We start from the raw sequence: 27,763 nt of genomic DNA, 5'->3' as shown, positions 1-27,763 counted from the left end.
TCGCCCCCACCCCCGCCTGAGTGCTCAGCGCGGAGGATATGGCAGCTGTGCCTGAGCCCCGCCTCTCTTCCCCCGAAAACTTTCCGCGGGTTTTCAGAGATGGGGGTGTGCACCCTTCCCCCGAGAGCACATCAACCTTGCTTTTTATGGAGGGTCCAGGTTGTTCTGCCCTGTGCACCCACAGCCACGGCACGCAGCCCCTTGCGTTCCCCCGGGGCTGCCTCCGTGCAGCCACTTCCGTCCTCCGCCCGGCTTGTGCAGCCTGGCCCTGCCCGCCGCTGCCGGCCCGCGTCTCAGGCTGGGTGTCGGGGGGACGCTCTGTGCCCGTTTAACTTAGTTCTGTTAGTGAAGGGCTGCTCTGTACAGATCCGAGCCTCGGAGGCTCCCCCTCCGTCCCGCTGGCCTCTCAGTTGGAGAGGGGAGACCCAGAGAGCGAGCGCCAGTCCTCCTTTGCCACTCCCTCCCCGCGGGACCCGTCCCGCGCTGCTTTGCCTTCTGTTCTTTCTTTTTTCCTTTTCTCCTACCAGATTTTTGGTGTCTTTATCTTTTGAAGAGGGTGATGTTCTGTCAGAGTTCCACAGGTGCTCTGGTCGGCTGAGTGGGTCTGTAGATGTGGGTCTTGGTGTATTTGTGGGAGAGGGTGACCTGCGAGCGTCCTTCTACTCCGCCATCTTCTCCGTCCGAGTTTGCAGTCTTGACCTAAATATATCTTTTATTCTGAGATACTACACAATATTTAATTTGTAAAATAAGAAGACAATGATTTTCTTCTCATGACCAAGTATCAATACCGTTACAAGATCTATATTAATGAATTTTATTTAAAAGGGAAATTCTATTGATAAATATTAGTGAATTACTCAAAAGAACATAAATCACAAATCAAAACACTTTAGATAAAGTTATTTTATCTAAAATTTTAAATATGTTTCTTTATTACAGCTCCAGAAAATATATTTTTTTTAATTCTTGAAGCAGACTACCGATTTTTCTTTAAGAAAAAAATATTTTCTCTAACTTGGTAAAAGAGCTGTATAAGAAATGTAAAAATTATCTAATATCTGTTTCTCCTCTTTCCCAGCAACACGAATGCAGGTAATTAAGGTAGTACAAGAATTCAGCACTTCTAAAGTTGTTTTCACTGTGTAGCATAACCTAATTGCAATATTCTTGCACATCATAAATTCTGGCAAGGTCCTGGGTTTTCCTCTAGAAGTCCTGGATATCCCAACGGCTACAGAGAAGGAACATATTCAATTCATTTCAAAAGAATCCATAAGAATTCCTGGACTAGGAATAGTCAATGCTCCACTAATTGTACATTTGGTAGGTTACAGCTTTATTATATTAATGAAGAAAAAGCAGTAGTTACAAAGGTACTGAGAATTAGCATTCTGTCTGCAGCAATATATCGGTAACCTCTTTTTAAAAAAACAAACAAACAAAAAACAGGGAGGAAGGAAACAGTTCAGTGGTAGAGCACATGCTTAGCTTAGTTCAATCCCCAGTACCTCAATTAAAAAAAAAAAATCATTGCAATCAGGAGATCTATCAAACTCTTCAAAATCTATCCAGGAAAAAAAAAAAAAAGCATGTAAAATAAAAATTAAAACAAAACAAAAAACCCCAAGTGTTTGAAATGATAAGGCAGATATGCTAATTCATTCTAAATGAATTAATGCCTCAGTCTTACAGAATGTTTCTCTTTGGTGGATGCCTTTACAGCACCTAGAAGGGAACCCAATAACATTAAGTAACTAGATTTAAGGGAGAAGGAGTTAAATTTCTTTACACAAGAATAGGAATTTCCTGTGTCTGGAGACACTTTGGTGTTGCACACCTTTCAGGGAATAAGCCTCAAGTATGGTAAGCACTGTAAAATGTGTAAGTTCCCGCAAACGACATCAGCAAATCTAAACCTAAAAATAAAAAATCTAAGCAACACTGAAACATCATTTACCAGAAATCATAAAGGAAATGAGGTGTTCCACTAAAATGCTCTATGTAATTAAGCTGACTACTTACTAGCTTTGAGTACCAATTTTTAGTGCCACCAGAAAGAAACCTTGCATAATTATACATTTATGTACTTAACTGCCTTATTAGTGGTTACAAACATGAACTTTGGAATCAGGCTACTTTCTAATTGTGTCAACTTTTACAAGTTACTTAAGCCTATCTAATTCTCCACTTCTTTGTCTATTAAAGAGGAACAGCAGTACCTATTTCACTGGGTTTTTGAAAGGATAAAATGATAATATATGCAAAGCACTTAGAACAGTGTCTGAAACACAGGAAGCACCCAATAATTGTCATTATTATTATTATTACTCAACAGGGAATGATCAACCTACTTATACCTTTTATCTGTGATTCAGTACACATTACACCATCACAGCAGACAATACTGTAATAGAGAAACGTGCCTGGGAGATACTGAAGGGTGTAAGCTTTCCTCCCACTCTTGGTGTCCTAGTCTACTTTCTATTTGGCAAGTTTCTGTCTTTCCCTTACTAATCACTTAGTACCACTCAGCAGCACCTAAGCTATCCAAGCTTGCTAAATTACTAAGCTTAACTTTACACACATTGCTAAATGAACAAACTCTGCCCTTTGGGGCAGCTATTTACTCACTGTCTGGATTTACTTTTCACTTATTTTCAGATTTTCCTGTTTGGGATGTCTCAAGTCACTAGAGAGACACACCTGTGTCAAACAAGTAAAAGGCTAACTGTTAATGGTAACGTTGTTGGATATTGTACAAGTAAATAAGTTGGCAAAGCTTTTTCAACAAAACATGCCTGTATTAAAACTTTGTGTACACAAAACAATAAATATTTGCCTATGGATGGGCATATACATGTCTATATGTACTTTATCAGATATATTAATAAGTCTGATTATATTTTACATGAAAGCATAAAACTTTTGTGTAACATATTAAGAAGCCAAGCAAATTTAATCCTACAGATATTGACATGAACTAGGAAAGTAATAGAAGTATGAAAGGATTTGCATAAAGTAGAATAGAGCTAAAAATACGTCCATCCAAAGGTCTAAAAACCTAAGTTGAACAAACCAAAACAAAATTTTATGTGAACTATATAACACAAGTAGCTATTATATTATACTGGATCAAATTTTCATCTTAATCCAATGAATATATAACATTACTAAGAATCACATTCTAGAACGGTATAAATGTATAACCTGAACGTCAGCAAACTTAAAAACAACGATTCCTTTAGAATTTCCTTTTTCTTCAGAGAGGGTAGGGCCTCAGATCTAATTAAGAACTAAAACAGTAAAGGATAAAGCCATTTTTGTGTGGAAGAGAAACATTTCACCAGATGGTTAAATAAATGTGCAAAGCACAGGCCACTCAGACGGGGAGCAGGGGCTGTTGCCTCTCCTCCCTTTGTCAAACTTCCCTCCTCTGCCACCCATTTCACCCCATCCCACTATGTAAAAACCTTCACAGGACATTCACTGAAATTTTATGCTGTTAATTCATTCCTCTCTATCTACTTCACAGCTGGTCATTAACACTTATTAATCAATGATCTTTAATTGAAGATAGAACAAAATTTGAATTTTCAGCATCATACGACACATATCATGATACTCTAATTATCTGAGGACTAGAGATGACAAATTCCTGTCTTCTAAGTCTGCTTACACAAGGTCCCTGACTTTGCCAGTGAGCATTAATTCTTTCTGGTGCTTAGCCCTTAGTTCAGCTCTTCTCACCACCTTACTTGTGCTAAGCAATTATTTACGTACCTTGTCAATCTCTCGCCTTCATTAGACTTTGAGATTTTTAATATTGAAACTGTGGATTTATAAACTATGATAGTTATAAACTATGATCTACTATTTCCTGAGTGCGTACTAAGGGTCAGGCACTGCAGTAAGCCCTTTATGTGCATTATTTCATTCTACCCATATTAAAAAGCCCCTGTTTTACAGATGAGGAAATTGAGGCATAGAAAGATTAAGACAACTTTCCAAATGGTGCCAGGATCCCTGTAAACTTCTGGGACTCCAAAGTCCATGCTCTTAAACCACTCTACTACTTACTTTTTAATAATCAATGCTTTTTAAATAGTAAGTAATCAACAAGTAAATTTATTTCATTCAATGTGTTGCATATCTGCTTAGTGTTTTACATGGTACTTGCTATCTCCATACATCCAAAATCAACCTGAGTGTGTCTGCCCATTTGACAGAGCAGAGTAATTCTGCCCATTTGACAGATCGGACAACTAGTCAAAGGATCATGAGGTGTCTTCTTACAGTCCCTCCCTAGCTTGTGCCAGGGATGGGACTGCTGGACTCCTGGGCCTCTATATAAAACCCTGCGCCTCAGCTCACAAGGAAGTTGTGAATAGACTGCAGTTTTTCTGATATTTAAAGATAACTTTAAAAATATGAGAACTGAAAGTGAAAACTCTCAAGAGCAAGCAACTGGAGTGAAAAGAATTGTTTAATTATATAATACGTAATATTCAAATAAATTTTAATAGTTAAAATCTATGCCAAATAAATATATCTGATTTTCAAGTACAAATTCAGGAAACATCCATCAATAAAAGTAGTGTCCTGAATTTGTAAATTTGGAACTTTTATACTAACTCTATCTTTTGGGTAAGAAAGAATAATTCAGCGTGATACCCCCACGGATGCACACAGACGTGGGCGCTCTTACACAGGCTGCCACCAACAGGTTAACGTTTTCAGACTTTCACTTAAAAAGTAATATGGTGTTGCTCCTTTTGGTTTACTGCCACAAAATTTAAGATGCTTATAATGTGCCAAAGGCAAATTCAGGAACCATATTCTGCTGTCAACAGAAGTGACTTACAAAACCTACCTTGTGTGGTAAAGGTAAGCGGTATACTCCAGTCACTCCAGATTCCTGGGCCATCCAGTCTCTTGCCCCTCACCTGAACCTCATAGGAAGACCCAGGGAGCGCACTGTCTACTAGCAGAGAAGTAGCTGAGACAGTCTCATCAGCCTGTTAAATACCATTTGAAAGCATCAGCACATCAGATCAATGTGAAACCTTAACCAAAATTGATCGCAAGCAGGTCTCAACTAATTACAAAGAATTAAAATCTTACAGAGTAGCCAGCTGGCCCATCGTGGAATTACACAGAGCTCAATAACCCAACGACAAATGTTTGATTGACATCAGTCAATAAAAGTTTAAATTGCCTGTGAGTCCAAGGAAAAAAGTCACAATGATAATCAACAAATATTTTTAACTGAATGATAACGAATATTGACGTTTCAGGATCTGAGAGGGACAGCAACGTCAGTGGGAAGCTTCAAGCCACTGCTGACAGCTATCACACACACGGTAGAATGTGCAGAGAACCATAAACGTTCCTGGAGGAAAGCATCACGAAGCAGGGCATGAATAATTTTAAGGACCCAAGTCTGATGATAAACTACAGTGAATCAAAATACAGTTTATAAGCTAGAGGGAAGATATCTGAGAGACCTATCTGCGTAAAACAAGCAGTGATGTGCCCCGAAGCTATTGAACTTCCTGGCCCATTGACTGTGGGGCGCTATAGGCTAGAAGCAGTGAAAAGCATTAGGAATGCATTATACACTATCAGGTCACCTAGATTTCAAATCCTCCTATCTCCATTTACCAATGAGAAAGCTGAAGCCCAGAGAAGCCTTAACAGCTTATTCCACACATGACACCGGATTCCCATTCTGCTCTTTACGAATATAAAGTCTTCAAAAATTAGCCCAGATCCAAAAGAACAGGTTATTTTTTTTCCCCACTTAAATTACATAACAGTTAGTTTCACAAGTTAAAGTGCCAAAGTTTTTCATGGCCCACAGGGCTCTTTGTGAGCGCCTCCTTCCCCCGCCCCTCTCTGACCAACCGCTCACTGCCCTGGCCTCCAGCTGCTCACCCAGCTTAAGGCCTCTGAATCACTGTTTTCTCTACTAACAACCCAATTCCCCCAGATATCTACATCACCACCTCCTTCAAATCCTTGCTCAGATGTCACCTTCTCCATGAGCTCTTCCCCGGCCTCCATTTAATATTATATTCCACCATCTCCCACTCGCATTCCCGGACCCCCTTATCCTGTTCTGCTATCCCAATATATCCTGAGTTCTTGGCACCCAGTAGGTGCTCAGCACTTACTGAAAGAATGAAAAAAGGATTTGACACACTATACAGTACAAATGCATGCACTTGCATGTAAACAAATATATTGAGTAGTAAGAAAAAAGTAAGGATGGCACGTAAAATCAGAAACCAGAGAAGGTCTTTATGTGAAAACTTTATAATGATCAATTCCACAATTCTGTGTCTGGACTTCCAGTAGCCATTTAGGGGTGTGTGTGTGTGTGTGTGTGTGTGTGTCTGAAAGTGAGAGGGGAAGAGAAAGGAGAGAGGGAGGGAGGCAGAAAGAGAGAAAGAGAGAGAGAGTTTAACCTAATATACATAAACTTTGGAAGAGGAACTTTTCCTGGCACTAACTTCTGGGAGGAATTTGTCATGCTCCTCAACATATAACATGGATCCACATTTAAGAGACAGTGAGTAATATCAGACAATTTTTCTAAAATCATTTTACAGAAGATCCAGAAATGCTATATTATGCTCATTTCCTATGCTGATCTTAAATGAAAGCCAGTGGTATAATATTAAATTATGACTGATTCAGCACTAGAAGTAGCAGGAACACTTGATGTCCCCAGGGCATTTTCTATGGGACCTGGGGTGGGGGGTGGGGGTCCTCACTTTCCCTTTAATTGCTTCTCAACTTTTCATTTTATTTATCAAAGTATACTTACTTTTCTCATATTTGTTGTAGAATTCTCTGAATATTTCACTTGATACCGAAGTTGAAATGGTACTGATATTGGGCTGGACCAAGAAATCTTTAAATCACCAGTGTCCGTGATTTCCATATGCAAACCTGATGGTGGATCAGGCTTCACTTAAGAAAAAAAGAGAACACTTTTAAGTCAAGTGATTTTCATGATAGCCTTTATTTATTGTCTGCTTTTTCATTTTTGTTTTGTGGAGAAGTAGTTAGGTTTATTTATTGACTTATTTCAATAGAAGTACTGGGGATTGAACCCAGGACCTCCTGCATGCTAACCATGCACTCTACCACTGAGCTATACCATCCTCCCCCTTCCATGATAGTCTAAATAAAGTCAAAATGAATTTTTAGCATATCCTATTCTTTCAACTGCCTAAAAAGTGTCCTTATTCAAAGGCTGATTACAGAAGCAAAATACTGGTTCCACTCCTGTACTTTACCATAGGAATCATTACCACCTTCTCCCCACGTGGTAAAAACTAGAAATCAGTAAATGATGTTATTTCGATAAATATGAATTCCTGCTATAAAAAAGACAGCTTAACTTTATTCAACCTAGCATTTCCCAGACTTATTTGAAGCCCACCCACTGTTTTCATGAGTACCAAGCAGAAAAAGTATTTTGCAGAGAACTACTTGGAAAATGCATACAGATTTTGTATGCAAAAATCAATGACATATGCATGGAACTTTATGTAAATGTGCATGCAAATTCAGTAAATTTATTAATTTTGAAATAGAACAATCCAGACACATCCACATAGCATGCATGGTTTACATGCAGTGAACATAGCATCAGCAGGCCCTGGCTTGTCACCCGAAAGGGGTGGGGATGGAGTGTCTTATTTTAATGGGGCATTTAGCTCAGTATATAATTTCTAAGTTCATATGTATATGTGTGTTTTTATGCACGCATATGCATTTGTGTGTATAAATATGCGGAGATGTGTATGCCTGTGGTTTTAAATATACAACATAACTTTTAAATTATTTGTAGAAACAATGTAAACATCTTACAATAAAGAATTGATTGAATAAATAATGGTTCATCCCTTTAAGGGAAATCTGTACAACTATTAAAAAATCATATTGGAGAAGAATATTGAACATGCTTAATATGGTTAATTTTAAAAGTTTATTAAACATCTATCCTTGGATTCCTGATTTATTAAAATAAACAAATGAAAGGATATGTGTAAATGTGTATTAAAATAGAAAAAAGCCAAAATAGTCAAAAATAAATGATGTATTTTTCTTCTTTGTCCATCTCTACATTTTCAAGATTTTTGCAATTAACAGGAACTACTCGTGTACATGGAAATCATCATTACACTGAAATATTTATTGATTTGTATTCCATTTTCAAGAAATAAAATGGCACATTCATATTTTTTACATCCCATATTTTCAAGAATTTGGACACAGTTTTTCTTTTCCTTGAGTCAAAATTAATGAAGGTTTTACTTTATGTGGCATAAGACAAATTTTAGCTACTTTACGGCAGGGATAGCTAAACACTAAAGTCCAGAAACTACAGGTGAAATTCACTGAGTTCTTATAATCAAGAGGATAGAACACAAAACAAAGACACCAAACAAAAGTGAAATCATAAAATTATAAACTATTTCACATTTCCTATTTCCATACATATATGCCTTGATATCAGAAATCTAAAAATAACTCTTTCCCTGGACCCACTATGTATCCAGTCCCAGATCCCATCTACCTACTGCTTTCAGAGCAAAATTCCTCCTGGTGAGCTGGCACTGCTCACCTTCTCCACTTTGCATCCCGTTTTCCTAACCAACCTATTCTGAGCAGGTCTTCCTTCTTGCCAGTTCACTGAAACTACTCTTACCAACGTCACTACCCTTTGCCAAAACCAATGTCAATGGCCTGATTCACTTTACTCCAACTCTCAGCAGCACTCTGCACAGCTGCTCATTCTGTGAGTAGCTGAACTACTTTTCCCACTTGGCTTCCAGGTCACCACGCTTTTAACTCCTCTTTTCTCTCTGATCGTCTCTCACTCTTTCTCTCACTGAACTCCAAATGTGTGATTTCATACAATCCCATAACATCTATATACTAGAGACTCCCAAACATGTCTCCCCTGACTTCTAGGCTCATATATCCAACTCAGTATCTCTTGGGTTTCTAATAAGCATCTCAAACGTAATGTGTCACACACCTATTCCTCTCCAATTTCCCCTTCTCAGGATCTGGTGCCACTATTCTGGTACCACTTAGGTCCAAGCCTAAGTGGTATCCTTGATTCCTCTCTGCCCTTCACACTCCACACCCAGATCATTAGAACATTCAGCCAGTACCATCTCCCAGATAGATCCCACGTCTGATTACTTCTTCACTTCTCCACTGCAATGACCCTAAGCCAACTGGACAACTCCAACAGCCTCTTACTGATTCCGCTGCTTCCACTCTTGCAACTATCCTTCCTCCCTTCCCCATCAATTTCCTTCTTCACATGCAGCACCAATTTTAAATATGCATGCGTGCACACACACACACACCTGATCATATCACTCTCCTGGTTTAAAAGCTTCCATTGCAATTAGAATAAAATCCAAACTCTGTAACCCTGGCCCATGGTTTGACCTGGACCCAGATAACTGTCTAACCACATCTCCGAATATGCACCTACCTCATTCACTCCAACCACAAGGGCCTTCTCTTTGGTTCTTTCAACTTCCAAGCTCATTCCATCCCAGGAATTTTGTGAGCACTATTCTTCCTGCCTGGGGCACCTTCTGCTCTGGATTTTTGCATAGTTATCTCTTTTCTATTCAGCTTAAATGCTATCAGCTTAAATGGACCACCATAGCTGAAATAATAGCCCCTACACCTAACACTCTCCATCACACAACCTGTCATTTCTTTTCATGACACATACAATTTTTAGACATTATCATATATGACCAAATACAGGGAAATCCTTTTCCCTATGATTATCCCTGAAATAAGACAAAATTCCTTTTAAGGTTCTTATAAAAGTCTATCATAGCACCTTCTCTTAACTTTATTTTTAAAAACAATTCAATTCAATGCTGGCTCTAAATGCTTCTAAAAACCACCTTTTGGACTGGTTTTAAAAAGAGAAGATGATGCTATTTTATAGATCTTGTAATTCTTCTCTGTGGTATAATGTCATGACTGACTTGCTTGGATATCATTGTAGTTATACTATGGAGGTCACAAATATATCCCCAGAAGACAAGTTATTTAAAAGTCCTAATGTTAAATATAACGTCATATACAGATTCAAAAAGTGCTATACCCCCAGGAACTTAGAAAGAACTGAAGGTGAAGTGGTGTGGGAAACCGTGTCAGACACGTGAAAAGGGGCTCTAGTGATGTCAAAAACTGTGAGGCAAAGATGCATGAAAAGAGTTTGCATATAACCATTTCAAGAAATGTAAATGTAAAATATTAACGCTGTGAAATTACACATCATGTGTAATGTATAATTTAAACATGCATACACAAAACTGAGTTAATAAATTACATCCTTTAATTTAACATTCTCCTAGATTGTTCACATTTGTAATTATATATTTGAGTTGATCCAAGAAACTTTTGGCAAATCTTTGCATTAAAAATATGGGCCTTACCAATTCTTGGAACTCTTCTCCTAATATAGATCTGTACAGCACCTTGTTCATTTACTTTTTTACTGTTTCCCTCTCCCTGCTCCTGTCTGTCCCTGCTCCGTGACGCAGGTCCTTTGTCTCATTCACCATTGTTTCCCAAGCTCTTAGATGGGTGGCTGACTCACATGAGCCTCTAAGAAATATTTATTAGGGGCATAAATTCAGGTAAAAACCAGCTTTTAATTATTTTCATAAATAGTTATCTGAGATATGAAAAAGTAATAACCAAGCAGTACATATCCCATTAGACCAATCCAGGATTTAAAGAAATCAAACTGCTTTCAAAAAGAATCTAAGTTATAATTGCAGAGATCTACTTACTGCTGTCAAATCATTTCAGAAGATAACTTAATATCCTCTAGAACTACACTTACCATGTTTACAGTGTTGGTCAAAGAGAGATAAGCTAGTGAAAAATTTTGTAAGCAATTTTCAACCTGTTCGTAAGACTGGTGTTTGGATCGATTATCTTCCTTATGCAGAACTTACCGACATTTATGGGCTGAACTGACATTGGAGGTGAGTGAAAAGTTACTCCACCAGATGTGATCTTCAAATACATAAGAAGGGTGTAATTGAGTTTGGCTGTTGGCACAGGCACATGGCATTCACAACATTCGTGAACACTGCAGTTGCACTGAACAATCTGAAAACTGTCTTTCTGGGAGGGCCGAGGTGACTCTTCCAACACTTCAAGCCTATGTGAAAAAAGAAGAGCTAAATGTTAACACAGATGTGAACGTACTGGATATACTTAAAATGTAGAACACAAAATCCAAATAAAGGTAAGCTACTCTGGACACCTAGCTTAAGGAGCATCTAGAAAAAAAATGATACATTATATCAGGGATACAAAGATAAGGGTTAAAGCAAGTTCGCCATCAGAAATAATATGATCAAGACGATAGTGAGGCAACAGAGGAGTACTGAAAGGAAAGGAAAATTGTAGTCCTAACCCCTATACCCAGTAAAAATATCTTTCAAAATAAATGTGCAATAAAGGCTTTTTTCAGACACACTGAAATGGAAAGAATTCATCACCATCAGATCTGCATTATAAAAAATGCTAAAGGAAGTCCTTCAGGCAAAAAGAAAAGACGGTAGATTGAAATCTGGTTCCACACAAGGAAATGAAGTTTAACTAAAAGGGTAAATATTTATTGGCTGATTAGAGTAAAAATAATCATCATGTAGTGTGAGGTTTATAACATTGGTAGAAATAAAATGTGTGACACTAGCACCAATTTGGGGAAGTGGGAGATTTGTAAGGATACAGTTGTAATATTCGTCTACTACATGTGAAATGGTGATTTGTCAGTTAGAGGTATAATATCAGTTCTATTATAATACATTAAAGACCTATATTCTAAATCCTAAAGCCACCACAAAAATAATAAAAGAAGTTACAGCTAATCAGCTACAATAATCAAGCCAATAGAGTATTAGTGAAAAGATAGAAAAATAGACTAATGGAACAGAAGACATCAACACGCATATGGACAACCAATTTTTCACAAAGGTACAAAAACAGTTCTGTGGAGAAAGAGTAATCTTTCCAGTAAGCTGTGCTGGAACAATGTGATATCGATATGCCCCCCTCCCTCAAAAAGCAACTTTAATCCATACCTCACATGATTCAAAAGTCAATTCAAAATGAATCATCAGTCCAGATTCCAACCTCAAGCTACGAAACTTTCAGAAGAGAACATGGAAAAAAAATTTTTGTGGCACTGGGTTTGGTAAGAATTTCTTAGATGCACCACCAAAAGCATGATCTATAAAAGAACAAACTGATAAATCTGACTTTTATCAAGATTGAAAATGTCTATTCTTCAAATGAAAGATAAAAAGATAACAATGAAAGATAAAAGATAATAAAAGACAAGCCATAGACTGAGAGAGTATATTTGCCAATCATCCAGCTGATAAAGGACTCTCAAAATTCAATAATAGTATTTTAAAAATCCAATTAAAAATGGGCCAAAATTTCAATAGTCACTTCTCCATAGAACTTCTTATAGAAGACATATGAATGAAAAGAAGCTCAACATCATTAGTCATTCAGGATGTAAATTAAAACCGCAATGAGATACTAATATCCACATATTAGAGTGGTCAAAATTGAAAAGACTCATTATATCAAGTATTGAATTCAAAGAAATGGAAAGATATCCAATGCTCTTGGATTGGAAGAATTAATATTGTTAAAATGGCCATACTACCCAAAGCAATCTACAGATTTAACACAATCCCTATCAAATTACCCATGACATTTTTCAGAGAACTAGAACAAATAATCCTAAAATTTACACAGAACTACAAACGCAATCCTGAGGAAAAAGAACAAAGCTGCAGACATAATCCTCCCAGACTTCAGACAGTACTACAAAGCCACAGTAATCAAAACAGCATGGTATTGACACAGAAGCAGACATGTGGATCAATGGAACAGAATAGAGAGCCCAGAAATAAACTTACACACTATGGTCAATTAATCTTCTACAAAGGAGGCAAGAATATACAATGGAGAAAAGACAATCTCTTCAGCAAGTGGTGTTGGGAAAGCTGGACAGCCACATGTAAATCAATGAAGTTAGAACACTCCCTCAAACCATATACAAAAATAAACTCAAAATGGCTTAAAGACATAAATGTAAGCTGTAACACCATAAAATTCCTAGAAGAGAACATAGGTAAAATGCTCTATGACACAAATCATAGTTATTTTCTTAGGTCAGTCTCCCAAGGCAATAGAAAATAAAAGCAAAAATAAACAAATGGGACCTAATCAAACTTATGAGCTTTTGCACAACAAAGGAAATCATAAACAAAATGAAAAGACAACCTAGAAAATATGTGCAAATGATGCAGCCAACAAGGGCTTAATTTCCAAAATATACAAACAGCTCATAGAACTCAGTAGCTAAAAAACAAACAATCCAATCGAAAAATGGGCAGAAGATCTAAACAGACATTTCTCCAAAGAAGATACTCAGATAGCCAATAGGTGCATAAAAAGCTGTTCAACATTGTTAATCATTAGAGAAATGCAAATCAAAACTACTATGAGGTATCAACTCACACCAGTCAGAATGGCCATGATCAAAATCCTACAAATAATAAATGCTGGAGAGGGTGTGGAGAAAAGGGAACCCTCCTGTACTGTTGGTGGGAATGTAAATTGGTTCAGCCACTATATAAAACAGTAAGGAGGTTACTTAAAAAACTAAAAATAGAGTTAACATATGACCCAGCAATCCCACTCCTGGGCATACATCCAGAAAAGATGAAAATACTATTTTTATTTTAGAAAATATATATGCACCCCAATGTTTATAGCAGCACTATTCATAACAGCCAAGACATGGATGCAACCTCAGTGTCCATCAATAGATTAATGGATAAACAAGATGAGATATATTCATAGATAAATATATATATATTTGGAATATTACTCAGCCATAAAAAGAATGAAATAATGACATTTGCAGCAACATGGATGGACCTAGAGATTATTATATTAAGTGAAGTAAGTCAGATAAAGACAAATATTAATGATATCACTTATATGTGGAATCTTTAACAATGATACAAATGAACTTATTTACAAAACAGAAACAGACTCACAGACATAGAAAACAATCTTATGATTACCAAAGGGGGAGGGGGGAGGAGGGAGGGATAAACTAGAAGCTTGGGATTAACACACACTACTATACATAAAATGGATAAACAATAAGGATCTACTGTATAGCACAAGGAACTATATTCAACATCTTATAATAGCCTGTAATGGAAAAGAATCTGAAAAAGAATATATATGTGTGTGTGTATAACTGAATCACTTTGCTGTATGACTGAAACTAACACAGCATTGTAAATCAACTATATATCAACAAAAAATTTTAAATATCATATACTGAAGATATTTGGAGTAACTGGAACTCTAATGCACTGCTGGTAGGAATGTAAAAAAGATACAACTTTGGAAAACAGTTTGGCAATTTCTTAAGTTATTAAGCATACATCTATTATATGATTTACACATTCCAATTCCAGGTTTTCATTCAGGAGAAATGAAAGCATATGTTCTCACAAAGATCTGTACAGAAACAAGTAAAGAGACTTGTAACAGCTTTCTTTGGAAGAGCCAAAAAACTGTAATCAATTAATATGTCTACCAACAGATGAATGGCTAAAAAAAAAAGTGTGGTGTATCCATATAATGGAATGCTACTCAGCAATGAAAAGGAATGGACTATCAGGTCTGTGGGGTTTTACCTAATGAAGTGAACCCCAATAAGATTCCCAAGAAGCTGTGTGGCCTTGTAAGAGAATTATAGTAGGAGAAACACTGCTAGCTTAGACTGAAAGTACAAAACAAAACAAAGCCACTGGACTCACAACATTCGTGCTGAATGGAAACATGCTGAAAACACTACTCAGCTGCACAGATGTGCAACCTTTCATGAAAAAGGGAGGGTGACTCAGAGGGCAGAACCAAGTGCCCAGAGGGCAGGGCCAAGACCCATAGAGATTTTACTCCTGAGTTTGAAGTGATAGGGGGAATAAGCCCACAATGAGGGGGAGGGGAAGAGATGGTCAAAGAGTGGGATCCTTGAGCCTGAGATCATAGAAAGAGTAAGATTATCAGTAATGACAAGGCCTAGAGTATGTCCATGAGAATGGGTGAACTAGGTGGGGTGAAAAAAACAATAAGAATGAAAGAAAATGCTGTGGTGTAATAAATACAGGGACAAGTGGAAACACATACCAAAAAAATTTGCCTAGATTACGAGGGAGAGAGAAGAATGGGCCAGATAGAGTGAACAGCGTTTGCAAAGGCCCAGAGTCACATGTAGACATCTGAGGACTTGAAAGTTATGTGTGGTTGGGTTGGGAAGCCGGGGAATGATGGGAAATCAATGTGGATGAATAAGGTAAGGCTCCTTCAGGGAATCTGCACTTTTGTAAGTGCTAACACCTGGTTTATTTAGTCTCTTCACTATTATTCCTGCCAGCATCCTTGCTAATTTCAGTATCCACCTGGATGTTTTTCAATTTCTAGAAAGCTTTACTTTCACGCTTCTGGTAATCTATACAAACATTACCCAAAAAAAAAAACTACTTTACTAATCCCAAATGATTTTAATTCCAGGTAGTATCCCAGACTAGTCTCATCATAAGAACAACCTGGAGCCTGGTTAAAATTAGATTCCTAGACCTTCCATGGAGAATTCAGCAGTAAAGCTTTCAAGAAATTGAAAATCATCCAGGACACTGAAATTAGCAAGGATGTATTTTCTTTTCTTAAAAAATTTTATTGAAGTATAGTTGACTTACAATGTTGTGTTAGTTACAGGTGTACAGCAAAGTGATCCAGATATATATATTCTTTTTCAGATTCTTTTCCATTATGGGCTATTACAAGATATTGAATATAGTTCCCTGTGCTATATAATAGTTCCTTGTTGTTTATTTTTATATATAGTAATGTGTATCTGTTAATCCCAAATTTCCAATTTATCCCTCCCCACTCTTTCCCCTTTGGTAACCATAGTTTGCTTTCTATGTCTGTGAGTCTATTTCTGGTAGCATATTTGTACATTCTCTCTCCTTCGGAGTCTCTGACAAACATTAGCATCTGAGCTCAAACAATGCTTTCCCTTAAGGGACATATTTACAGGGTTTTAAATCCCTTAAAACATTAGAGTTTAGTTTCTTTTTAAAATGTACTTATTTTCACATGGAAGTATTTGAAATATTCCTCTTGTGAATTCTCTAATGTCTAGAGGAGGTGATTTGGATTAAAAACTTTTCTTTAGTAACCACCATTATGGATTTTTCTCTTCCACAGAGGTTTCATTTTTTTTATATTGGCCAGGTCTTCCTCCTGATCTGAAAAGTCTTATTTAAACTGTTTGGCGCTATACTGTCCAAAGATGCACGTAAAAATAGAATTCAAGGCGGCAATGGTATGTGACAATTGGTAAAATAAACAGTAACCAAATCATACAATGGAGAGAACAATTAAAGTGGTAAGAAAAAACAAGAAAATGTTTCTCAAATTGCATGCAATTATGACAGGTTTTCCCGTGTTAATATTTTTAGAAACCTGAGTTCAAAATAAAAGCAAGTCAAAAGAATCTGCTAAGTTCATCACAGGAGCAAGTTGAAAAATCTATTTAGTTGATCATAATTTTCTCATTTTTCTGTTCTATCATTTAGGTGAACAGACCAATGACTACTTAGCTGACTAAAGTTAAGTTCAAATTCTTAGCTGTAGCTAATTTACTATGCAATTTCATAATGCTCTGTTATATTCACATATGTCTTTTTCAGAAAATGCAGACCTCCAAACATAACTATGACCTATACATAATAAATCCTTACACATGGTCACCGAGCTTTAAAACTGAGCACGTTGCCTTAGCCTGATGATAATATTTGAAACTCTCAGAATAGGTACCCAGTGAGATTTTGATCACCACCCAAAGAATGCACTACATTGCACAGGAATTCTCTTCTCTGAGTTAAATCTACTTTGCTTAATAAAGCAGGAAATTTTCTGTGCAGACCTCAAACAGAGCCTCATCCACCATGGTGCTTCCTGTCTTCTCTCAGTACTCGGAAGTTGAGTCCTCAGTCCCTGTCATATATCTTCAGTGGGTCCCCTTCTACCATCGCTTCCACTCTTCTCTCCCTGCTGGGTCATTTTCTATAGGCTAGAAACAAGCTCCTTCCTTCCCATCCTTTAAATGCACACCTTCGGCTGTACATTGCCCGCTATTCCCTTACCTTCCCCACTCTACCTCCACAGCTAGGCTTCTCGGGCCTCTAGAGACTTAACACCCAGTCATTCCTGTTGTGAACATTTACCTCCCTGGCTGCCCAGCACTTGCTTGCAAAACTACTCTTCGGTTAGGCTGAAACACCGGCAGCTCAGGCACATTCTTGCCAGTCAGATACTCACATTCAGGACACTGGCCCTAATGAGAACTGCACTCATTAAAGAAGCAGGGCTCACAGGGGCGTCTAGACCCATCAATGGCAGCATCTAGTGACCGGTATTAGAGGTAGAAATTACGACCACAGAGACACTCAGTGTCCGGGTGTGACAGCAGAGGCACCCGATCTGCTACTCCATGGGGTGACTTTAAGAATTAGTCCAGTAATCTAACGTAAGCTATAAATGTTAACTACAGCCTCATAAACAGTACAAAAACGATGGCGGCAGCTTGTATATTTTCTTCCTTCTAGTGTTACTGTGTATGTGTGTGTATATTTCTATATATCAACTAATTTCTTTTCAATCTCCCCCTTCCCCTTATTATTTTACATAAGGACCCTTGGTGGTGGTTAACTCTACAATTTAGTATTTAGTTTACAGAATATTCATTCAGGTGGGACTGTGACTGAACATGAGGAGCAATTAATATTGCCCAGAGATCAGTACTGTAAACGTTGCTCAGAAATGGATACGATGACAATTAGAACACAGCATCTCCCCTTTTGGGGGAGAGGGTAAGAGTATCTCCTTTTGTTCAAAGTGTAGTAGCATCTTATTTAGTGAAAGTATGAAGTTATAGGAAGTTTTGCTTCAAGTATGTGTAGGAAAGTGTTTGTGGGCGCTAAGTAGCCAATAGGGTGAATTATGTTGATCATTAAATTCTAGTCTCTCAGCTTCAAACCCACCCTTCTATACTCTTGTTTTCTCATGCTGGAGCTGGAATTCTGCAAACCTCCAGGATTCTTGTTAAATTCTACCTATAGGGGGTGCTAGAAGATTAGAAGATGAATAAAAAAGGGTGTTGATAACATCCTGGGTTTGTTTTGTTTTGTTTTTTTAATTGAAGTATAGTTGATTTACAATATTACATTAGTTTCAGGTGTACAGCAAAGTGATTCAATATTTTATAGATTATACTCAATTTAAAGTTATTGCAAAATAATGGCTATATCTCCCTGTGCTGCACCATATATCCTTGTTGCTTATTTATTTTACACATAGTTGTTTGTGTCTCTTAATCCCATACCTCTACCTGGTTCCTTCCTCCCTCCCTCTCCCCATTCATAACCACTAGTTTGTTTTCTATATCTGTGAGTCTGTTTCTGTTTTGTTATGTACATTCGTTTTATTTTTTAGATTCCACATATGAGTGATAACATAGATTATTTGTCTTTCTCTGTCTGACTTATTTCACTAAAGCACAATGTTCTCTAGGGCCATCCATGTTGTTGCAAATGGCAAGATTTCATTCTTTCTTATGGCTGAGTAATACTCCACTGTATGTATGTGTATGTGTGTATATATATATATATATACTTTATCTACTCATCTGGTTGTTTCCTTATCTTGGTTTTTATAAATAATGCTGCTATGAACATTGGGGTGCAGGGATCTTTTCGAATTAGTGCCTTCATTTTCTTTGGATTATACGCAGGATTGAAACTGCTGGATCATATGGTAGTTCTATTTTTAGTTTTCCACAATGGCTACACCAATTTACAATCCCACCAACAGTGTACGAGGGTTCTCTTTTCTTGATATCCTGGCCAGCATTTGTTATTTGTAGATTTTCTGATGACAGCCATTTTGACAGGTATGAGGTGTTACATCATTGTGGTCTTGATTTGTATTTCTCTGATGATTAGTGACGCTGAGCATTTTTTCATGTGACCATTGACCATTTGTATGTCTTCTTTAGAGAAATATCTGTTCGGGTCTTCTGCTTACTTTCAGTTGGGTTCTTTGTTTTTTGACATTGTTGTATAAGCTGTTTATAAATTTTGGATATTATCCCCTTATTGGTCATATCATTTGCAAATATTCTCTCCCATTCAGTAGGCTGTCTTTTCATTTTGTCGATAGTTTCTTTTGCTGTGCAAAAGCTTCAAAGTTTAATTAAGTCCCATTTATTTTTATTTTTATTTCTTTTGCCTTAGGAGACAGATCAAAAGAAATATTGCTATGATTTATGTCAAAGTGTCCTGCCTATGTTCTCTTCTAAACATTTTACGGTTTCCACTCTTACATTTAGGTCTTTAATCCACTCTGAGTTTATTTTTGTATATGGTGTGAGGAAATGTTCTAATCTCATTCTTCTACATGTAGCTGCCCAGTTTTCCCAGCACCCCTTATTGAAGAAACTGCCTTTTCTCCACTGTATATTCTTGCCTCCTTTGTCATAGAGATCCTACCTGTTTTGCTTCCCATTTATGAAAGCATCACCTCAGCAAAGGCTCTTCATCTGAGTTATTGCAGCTGATTCCAGTAACCAGGTTTTCTTTTTTTCCCCACATTCTCAGAACCTACCACAGTATGCCTCTTCAGAGACCCCTCAACACCAGCCTTCTGGCATCCCTTCCTCAGAGGTATGCATTCCAGCTCTGTAGGGTCCCTCTGTCAAGTGCCTGAGGAACCAGTCGCAACTCCTAGGGGTCGGCTCTTCAAAGTCCTTCCTCCAAGTGTCCCTTTGTTGGGGCTACTTCCCTTTCCACTCCCCAAAACCATCCTGGCTAAAATTCCCATTGCTTCCACGTTGCCCAATCAACAGGTATCATTCAGACCTTATCATACCTTTCTGTTATATCTGACACAGCTGACTGCTCACTAGCCCCACCTTAGACAATATCATTTCTTTATCAATAACTTTTGGCCTCATTACTACATTTCTGGAGGGTTAACTGGCAACATATTTTAGAAAACATTTTAGCAATATTCATTCAAAAAGTAATTTTTAAGCATTTACGTGAGTAGTTCCAGTGAGTTAATTTCTAGTTAGCAGTGCTGTTAAGCATAGGAAGTACTATGTGTACACATTTAGTAAGAGGTAGAGCCAGGTGGTCTGACTCTAAAATTTGTCTTATTTACTTTACATTAGAAATTTTCAAACTCTAGCTTCATCAGAATCACCTAAAGGGCTTGCTAAAACATAAGACTGAGGAACCTCACCCATAGAATTTCTGATTTTAGTTCTGGGACGGAGATATCAAATTTAAATTTCTAAAAAGTTTCCAGGTGATACTGATATGCTTTTCAATACTACCTGACCACATATTTTTGGTATCAGCTCTTATACGTCCCTGGAGACTCAACTTAGTTGCATCTAAGGCTCTTATACCAATCTTGTGCTCCCTCGCCTTTGTGTGCCTATTAAATACACATCAGTAACCACGAAAACTGAAACCCTACTTTTATACATATGTGTACATACCTGTCCCAACCACTAGCTTGTGAGTGCCTCAAGGGCAGAGATCATAACTATTCTTTTTTTTTAACATCTTTAAATTTCTTTAATTTTTTAATTGTGGTAAAATGTACATAAAATTTACCATTTCAAATGTACAGTTCAGTGACATTAAGTACATCCACACTGTTGGGTAATCGTCCCCACCATCCAACCTCAGAACTTTTTTCATCTTTCCAAACTGAAATTTTGCACACATGTAAAACAGGAACTCCCCACTACCCGTGCCCCTAGTCCTTGGTAACCATCATTCTACTCTCTGTCTCTGGTCTTCTTTATATGGACCGTCCCTAGCACATTACCCTTTAACTGTATGACCTGAACAACTGCAGCACTGAAGAAAGTGAGTCACATTCTCTTCAAGCATCGTATGAAAGAACAAAAGAGAAAGAATTTTAAAGAGTTAAAATTCACACAGAAATGGTATATAGTCTCACTGGAATTATTAGAATACTTGAGTGACATATTAGCTGTTAGAATTATGCGTGTGGCTGCTTGAAACCACCATTATGGCTCACTACCTAACACAAATAAATACTAAGAACTTATATTTTTAAGATAATAAAAATATCAAATATGAGGGGAAAATCCACCTGAAAAAAAAATATGTTTTTCCCCTCTTCCACTCAAATATCTAAGACCCCTGAATTGAGTTCACACTTCTTTCAGAATATATGCCCATGTATGTCCACTGTGTCTTGCTGCCTGAATCAACAAGACAGGAAAAGAGGAAACCTAATGGAGAAGAAAGTTGTACAAAACGTATGTACACTGCCCCCCTAGAAAAGTACACAGATATGAGAGGAAATGGGGTAGGAGAGCTTTCATAATCCATCTCTGTACATGGAAGCCCTTACATTTCAAAAGAATCATGTCATGGAAATGTCTAAATTTATTTATTTGGTACTTACAGAACATATAAAAGATGGACCTTAAGGTCATAATTCTTTAAAGGATTCTTAAATAATGGCTCCATATAACAGATCAATAATTTCAAGTCCTCTTTCATCCAGCACTGTATGTTCCAGTTTGCACCTGAATTAAAAATAAATTAAATTAAATCTGAAAAAACATTCTGAACAACTCAATGGAAGAGAAGAGCAAAATTAAATTTACCAGTGTTCTGATACAACTTTCACTGCCCATTCTGAGAGAAAAAGAACAGGCTCTAACCAGTAGTATGTGTTTGCCCAAGTCATTTAGTCCCTTCGGCCTCCAGTTTCCTTTTTCATAAAGTAAAAGAATTAAATTCAGTTATTGTTTCTCAAATTTTTTTAACCCTGAACCACTTGAGTAGGACAAAAGACCCCAAAACTCACCCAGCTCAGTTCATCCTCACTTTCCAAGAGACAAGAGAACATGAAATATCAAGGTACAAGCAAATTGAGGGCAGTATTTACGTGCCTGCTCTAGTAATAAAGGCAGGCGATTCACAGTAGAACAAAGATGCACGTCTTAAATTCTTGTTACTGTAATATCATGGGTCCCACATACAACTGATGCAAGAAAATTTCCGTGCACCCTGAAAACCTCATCTGATAATGATAAACTGTTGGTAATCTGTAATTAAGAAAGCAAGGAAAGCAACAGTTGAAAATCACGACTAACCTAAGACAACACTAAAACTATCTTTCAGCAACACTAACACTTCCCTCCATTTGAGGGATTTGCAGCTAGTAGGGACTTTTGCATAAGCTGAGCCCTGTGAAGTAAAGAGCCCACATGGCAGAATATTAAATGGAAATCCTCAGTGACCATGGCTTAATCTAGTAATTTTAGATACAAAAATTTAAACTCACTTAGAAGTACTAGTTATTAGTCTTCATGTATAAAATTAAAATCTGCAGCATAATCATAATCATTCAACTTGATAACTGAAGAAAGTGCTAACATTCTGGTTCATTTCAAGGCTCACCACAAGGACCCTAATAACTTAATTCTTAAAATACTTAATAATCACTGGAATAGCTAAGTTCCCTTACAAACTAAAAAAGTGCTTCATTTAAAATTAAATTAAATGCCTACAGACTCAGTTGGAAACAGTGGGAGTCATTACTGCTAATTTGTCTTAAAACTCTGATTTTATCGCACATTTATACTTTATCCTTACTCCTAAACTGTTTTTTCAACAAACTGAGTGTTTCTTTCTTTTAATCAGTGGTGCTCAACCATGGGAGATTTGGCCCTCCAAGGGATAGTCTGGCAATGTCTGGAGATAACGTTCCGATTGTTACAGATGGGGAGCGAGTGTTATAGGAATCGAGTGGGTAGAAGCCAGGGATGCTTCTAAACATCCTACAATGCACAGAACAGTCCCCATAACCAAGAATTATCTGGCCCAAAATGTCAATAGTTTTGAGGTTGAGAAATTCTAATTAACCCTCCACAGGAGAGTCATATTATGTACACTGTTATTTTATACTATAAGTCTCTTTATAGTGCTAAGTCAATTGTCTCTACTCTATTTAGCTTTTCCAGAAGGCTTGGAAATAATTTTGTTGTTTGGATTTCCAGATGCAGAATAATTAACTACACAAGCTGCATTCAGTATGTATTATACTTAAACAATAAAAAAAACCCTTGATTTAAAATATATATGTATTGGTTACTTAGAGATTCCTTGCTTGCACTAAAGTGTAACTAATTCAACAGGATTATTTGCCATTTGATATCTTATCTATTTAACAAAAATAAGGTACTACATTTTCTATTTTTAAGCAAATTTAGACGACTACAAGAAATGTATTATAAAGTTAAAACGTTCTCTCATCACATTAGTATTTTATTTTTATGGGATATAAAATAATTTAGGACTTGGTTTGGCCACATGATGTTTCCTAATTTTATTGCTAATATAAAAAGATGATGTGTGCTCAGAATCACATCTATAAAACACCTATTTCACACAGGTTTCAGAGAATGAAAACATTTGAATACAGTTATGTAACAGCTAATGCTTGGAACATTAAAATACTTACCTATTTGTTGAAAAACTAAAGAATTTGCTGTTGAAACAAATGCTTTCCCTTCAACGTCGTCTGCACATACAGAGCAGTTTTTATCTTCCTCGCTCCAAAAGCAACAGTGAAAAGTTGTTTTGGATGGTAAGTTAGATAAGTAGGTACCACTTGAATTAAGTTTAGTTTCAACAACTGCCTCATAATGTCCATTCAAATTTGAAGTGTTCTTTGAGAGTCCAGCAGGCAAGAGGAAGTCATATGTTGTATTCGGTGGCATGCAAGACAACTTAAATTTCCAGGGACTAATTGGATATGCCAAGTTAAATGCAGTTATCCCATAAATAAACTCTGTTAGGACATTTAAAGGACACAGAGAAAAGCAATTAATCATTTTGACTACAACAGAAGTAGGAAGTATCTAAGATTAAATCACGTAGTGCTTAACTTTCTAAACACTCAATCAGTGCCCAATGCATAGCTCTGTGCTTCCATTGTACAGTGTTATAGTTAAGAGGGTGCATTTATTTGTAGAGATAACTTCACTCTTTAGCACTCCTTTTTTGGAAATTCACACTCCATTTTCCCCATTAATCTAACAGTCTCATATTCACATTTTAATGAAAGGAAATTATAGCTAAATACTTTAACTTCCTTTTCTAAAAAATAAATTATTCTACCTAACTTCCAGCATAAATGATAACTGTCTGGATGTGCAATTATATAAACAAATATTAAAGCGATGTTTTAATATTTTTTAATAAGAATAATACCAAAATGTTAACACTACTTTCACTGAGTGGTTTTAGAAAGGGTTTGTCCTCAATATCAGGTCAGCTGGATGAACTCCTGAATCTGCCCAGGATCCTCCAGATATATGACATCATATAAGACATGTCCTTAACGCATTCTCCAAGAATTCATGTACAGTGACCAATTTCTTCCTGGAAACTTTCACTACTGATTAAAGATAATTATCACTTTTTAGACAAGTAAAATTATGAACAACTTTATAATCCTGTAGCTCTCCCAAAATCCTCAAAAGTGATACTTGTTTTTTAATAAGTAATTGTTTGAAAATAAAATAATAATTAACTCTCCATATTTCTTTCTTTTACAAGTTATCCTAATAATCCAACAACTGTATTGCCTTACATACAAAGTAATGCAGAGGAGAATTCTGAGAATTTTGTATGGATTAGTATGGAATGAGACTTTTGAAGAATTAAGATAAATGTAAAAATGTAGGAAAACAAATTTTTAAAAATCAATTTATAAAATTATTATTCTAAATTATAAAAGTAATACATGTGAAAATATTCAAATATATAATGACTGTTAACTTGGTTTCTAGAACTTTCTACAAATATTAATAAATATAGATATGTATCAGATGTAAAAATTAAGGCAAAAACGATTAACATGACTAATATTATTTTTCCCACACTGATAACAGTTAGGTATCATAACATCACCAAAAGTGAATCCTCATTGCAACTGTGTTCCTTTGGACTTCGATCCTTCTAACGTGTTTCTGAAATCAGAACATCTCACTAAAAAGAGAATAGGGTATTTCTTTCATTTTACAAAACCATGAATATGAACTGGTACTAATTAAAAGCATTATATTTTCTAGCTGCATATGGAAGATTCAGTTGGCTGAACTGAAATTAACCTAAATCCTCAAAGAAGTATTTGAAATTTAAAATGTAATAATGAGTGTCATAGACATAGTAACTATTGAATAGTTTAATTAAAAGTGAATTGTATTTTGTTGACCTTTCCCTCCAAATGAACTCTAAACAGCAAGAAGTCCAGAATTTTCATCTAAAGACATATGTTATCATGTTATCATATGATATCTGTTATTATCCTATCATATGTCATATATCAAGGTCCCAGATCTCTTATGATTCACAAAATTTGACCAAATCACAAACCTTTTGGAAAGCCAATGTAAACATTAGCATGGAGCCTAATAAAAATTAGAGAATGTAAGAGAGACTGTTAGTACTCTGATAGTCCCTTGTGACATGGTTTTTCTGAAATCTGTAACAGCAGAATTATCCTGAACATTTTCTGTAAATATAAAGATGGCTACAATGACAAAGAATAGTATGCACAACAAGGAAGAGTCATAGGAAAGCTCCCAAGAGCACCTTTAAAGATTAGAGTAGCCAAAGAGATGCTCAGAATTAGTTGAACACACAGGTATGGTTGCTAGGGAAAACAGACTTTGTTAAATAACTTGACTTTAGTTTCAAAAGCTTGGAACACAACCTAAATTAGGTGATTTGAGTTTTTTTTTTTTTTTAAATCAGAATATCTCTAGAATACTGTAAGAAACAAGTGAGAATAGTACAATATGGGGGTTAAGGGCACTGACTCTCTAAGCAGTGGAAAATCTGCGTATAATTTATAGTTGGCCCTCCCTACATCCCTTCCTCTGCATCTGCAGATTCAACCAACCTTGTGCATAGTATTTACCACTGAAAAAAATCTGAGTATAGGTGAACCTGTGCAACCCCAAGCTCTTCAAGGGTCTACTACATACTTAAAGGTCAACAGCATTGCATGACTGCTTTCAAACAGATGCCTGCTATGCTTCACAGAAATTAAAAGCACAAGATTTTAAAAGAATGTAAGTTTTCTCTTGAAGATATTCCTGCGATAGGCAGGAGTAAGACTAGTACACACTTAATTTTCAAAAGCCTTCTTCTGATGGTACTCAAGGTGGGACCTTCTAAGATATACACCATCCCTTGATGATATCCCCTTATAACATTATGCTCATCATTGTTTACCAGAGTCATAATGGGCAACATCATTTAAATGACATTTTCCTTCCATTTGAGAATAAATCTGTTATTCTGTACCATAGCCATTTATTTTAAAATACTGTCACCAAGTAAACTGTTCCTTGATACAGAGAATTAAAGTTTTGAATATCATCTGCTATATATATTTGGAATTTAATAATGCTACATTGTTAAATAAAATTAAAATATTTAAATGCCATTATATCTCATTTTTATGTATAAGGGTATTAATGTGTATATATAAATTTTCTGTACCATAAAAGACAACAAAGTTAAAAAGCAAATTATGGGCAAGGAGAAAAAAATTTGCAAAACAGAGCAAATTTTTAGGGCTTGTGATGGTTAATGTTATGTGTCAACCTCACTGGGACCACAGGGTGCTCAGACATTTGGTCAAACATTATTCTAGGTGTGTCTGTGAGGCTGTCCCTGGATGAGATTAACACTGGAACCAGTAGACTGAGCAAAGCAGATTCCCCTCCATGATGTGGCGATAGGGACAGGGGTGGGGGGGACCCCATACAATCAATTGAAACCCTAAATAGAACAAAAAGGCTGAGTAAGAGGGAACCCTTGCTGTTTGATCAGCTCGAACTGGGGCATCTGTCTTTTTCTTCCTTGGACTCAAACTGAAACTTCACTCTTCTTGGGTCTCAAACCTGCCAGTGTTGAGATAGGAATTTACACCATCAGCTCTCCTGGTCTTTGGTGTACCAGCTGCAAATCTTGGGACTTCTCAGCCTCCATAATCAAGTGAGCCAATTCCTTATAATAAAACTCATTCTAGATATATATAAATACTATTGGTTCTGTTTCTCTGGAGAACCCTGACTAATACAGAGCTAAATATCTACATTTTAGAAATTTCTGAATATCAACTAAGACCAATAAAGTCCAACAATAAAATGGTCAAAGTATATGAATCAGAAAATCACACAAAAATAGAAATGATCAATAAATAGTGCTCAACCTCACAAATAATCAAATAAATAAATTGAAATGAGATACCATATTTTGCTTATCTAATGGCAAAAAAGGTAAAAGAATGATAATATACATCTTTAGCAGGAATGCAATGGAATACCACTCATATACTCATGTTGGGACTGAAAACTGCAAAGAGCTTTGTGGAGAAGATTTCATAGTATCTATCAAATTAAAAAATGTGCTTACTACTCAATATAGAAATTCCTCTTGGAATT

The 27,763-nt window shown here is 36.5% G+C and overlaps 1 protein-coding gene across 6 annotated transcripts in view; it reads right to left on the bottom strand.

Annotated features, from left to right (window-relative positions):
* Window positions 1-27,763, bottom strand: part of LEPR (leptin receptor) — a 93,708-nt gene that overhangs the window by 41,216 nt on the left and 24,729 nt on the right. For all 6 annotated transcript variants that reach the window (XR_004325128.1, XR_004325130.1, XR_004325129.1 and 3 more), the window contains exons 3-7: window positions 23,764-24,093; window positions 21,697-21,820; window positions 11,025-11,233; window positions 6,833-6,978; window positions 4,874-5,018 (exon numbers count right to left, since the gene is read on the bottom strand). Coding sequence is in view for 2 of the 6 variants with exons in the window: in XM_032494502.1 (XP_032350393.1) it covers window positions 4,874-5,018; window positions 6,833-6,978; window positions 11,025-11,233; window positions 21,697-21,820; window positions 23,764-24,093 (954 nt within the window). In the remaining 4 variants the exon portion in view is untranslated. The remainder of the gene's footprint in view (window positions 1-4,873; window positions 5,019-6,832; window positions 6,979-11,024; window positions 11,234-21,696; window positions 21,821-23,763; window positions 24,094-27,763) is intronic.

This window comes from Camelus ferus, chromosome 13, assembly GCF_009834535.1.
Source record: "Camelus ferus isolate YT-003-E chromosome 13, BCGSAC_Cfer_1.0, whole genome shotgun sequence".
In the NCBI taxonomy this organism is placed as follows: Eukaryota; Metazoa; Chordata; class Mammalia; order Artiodactyla; family Camelidae; genus Camelus; species Camelus ferus.
The sequence above is the reverse complement of the archived record's forward strand: the minus strand, read 5'-3'. Positions and strand labels throughout refer to the sequence as shown.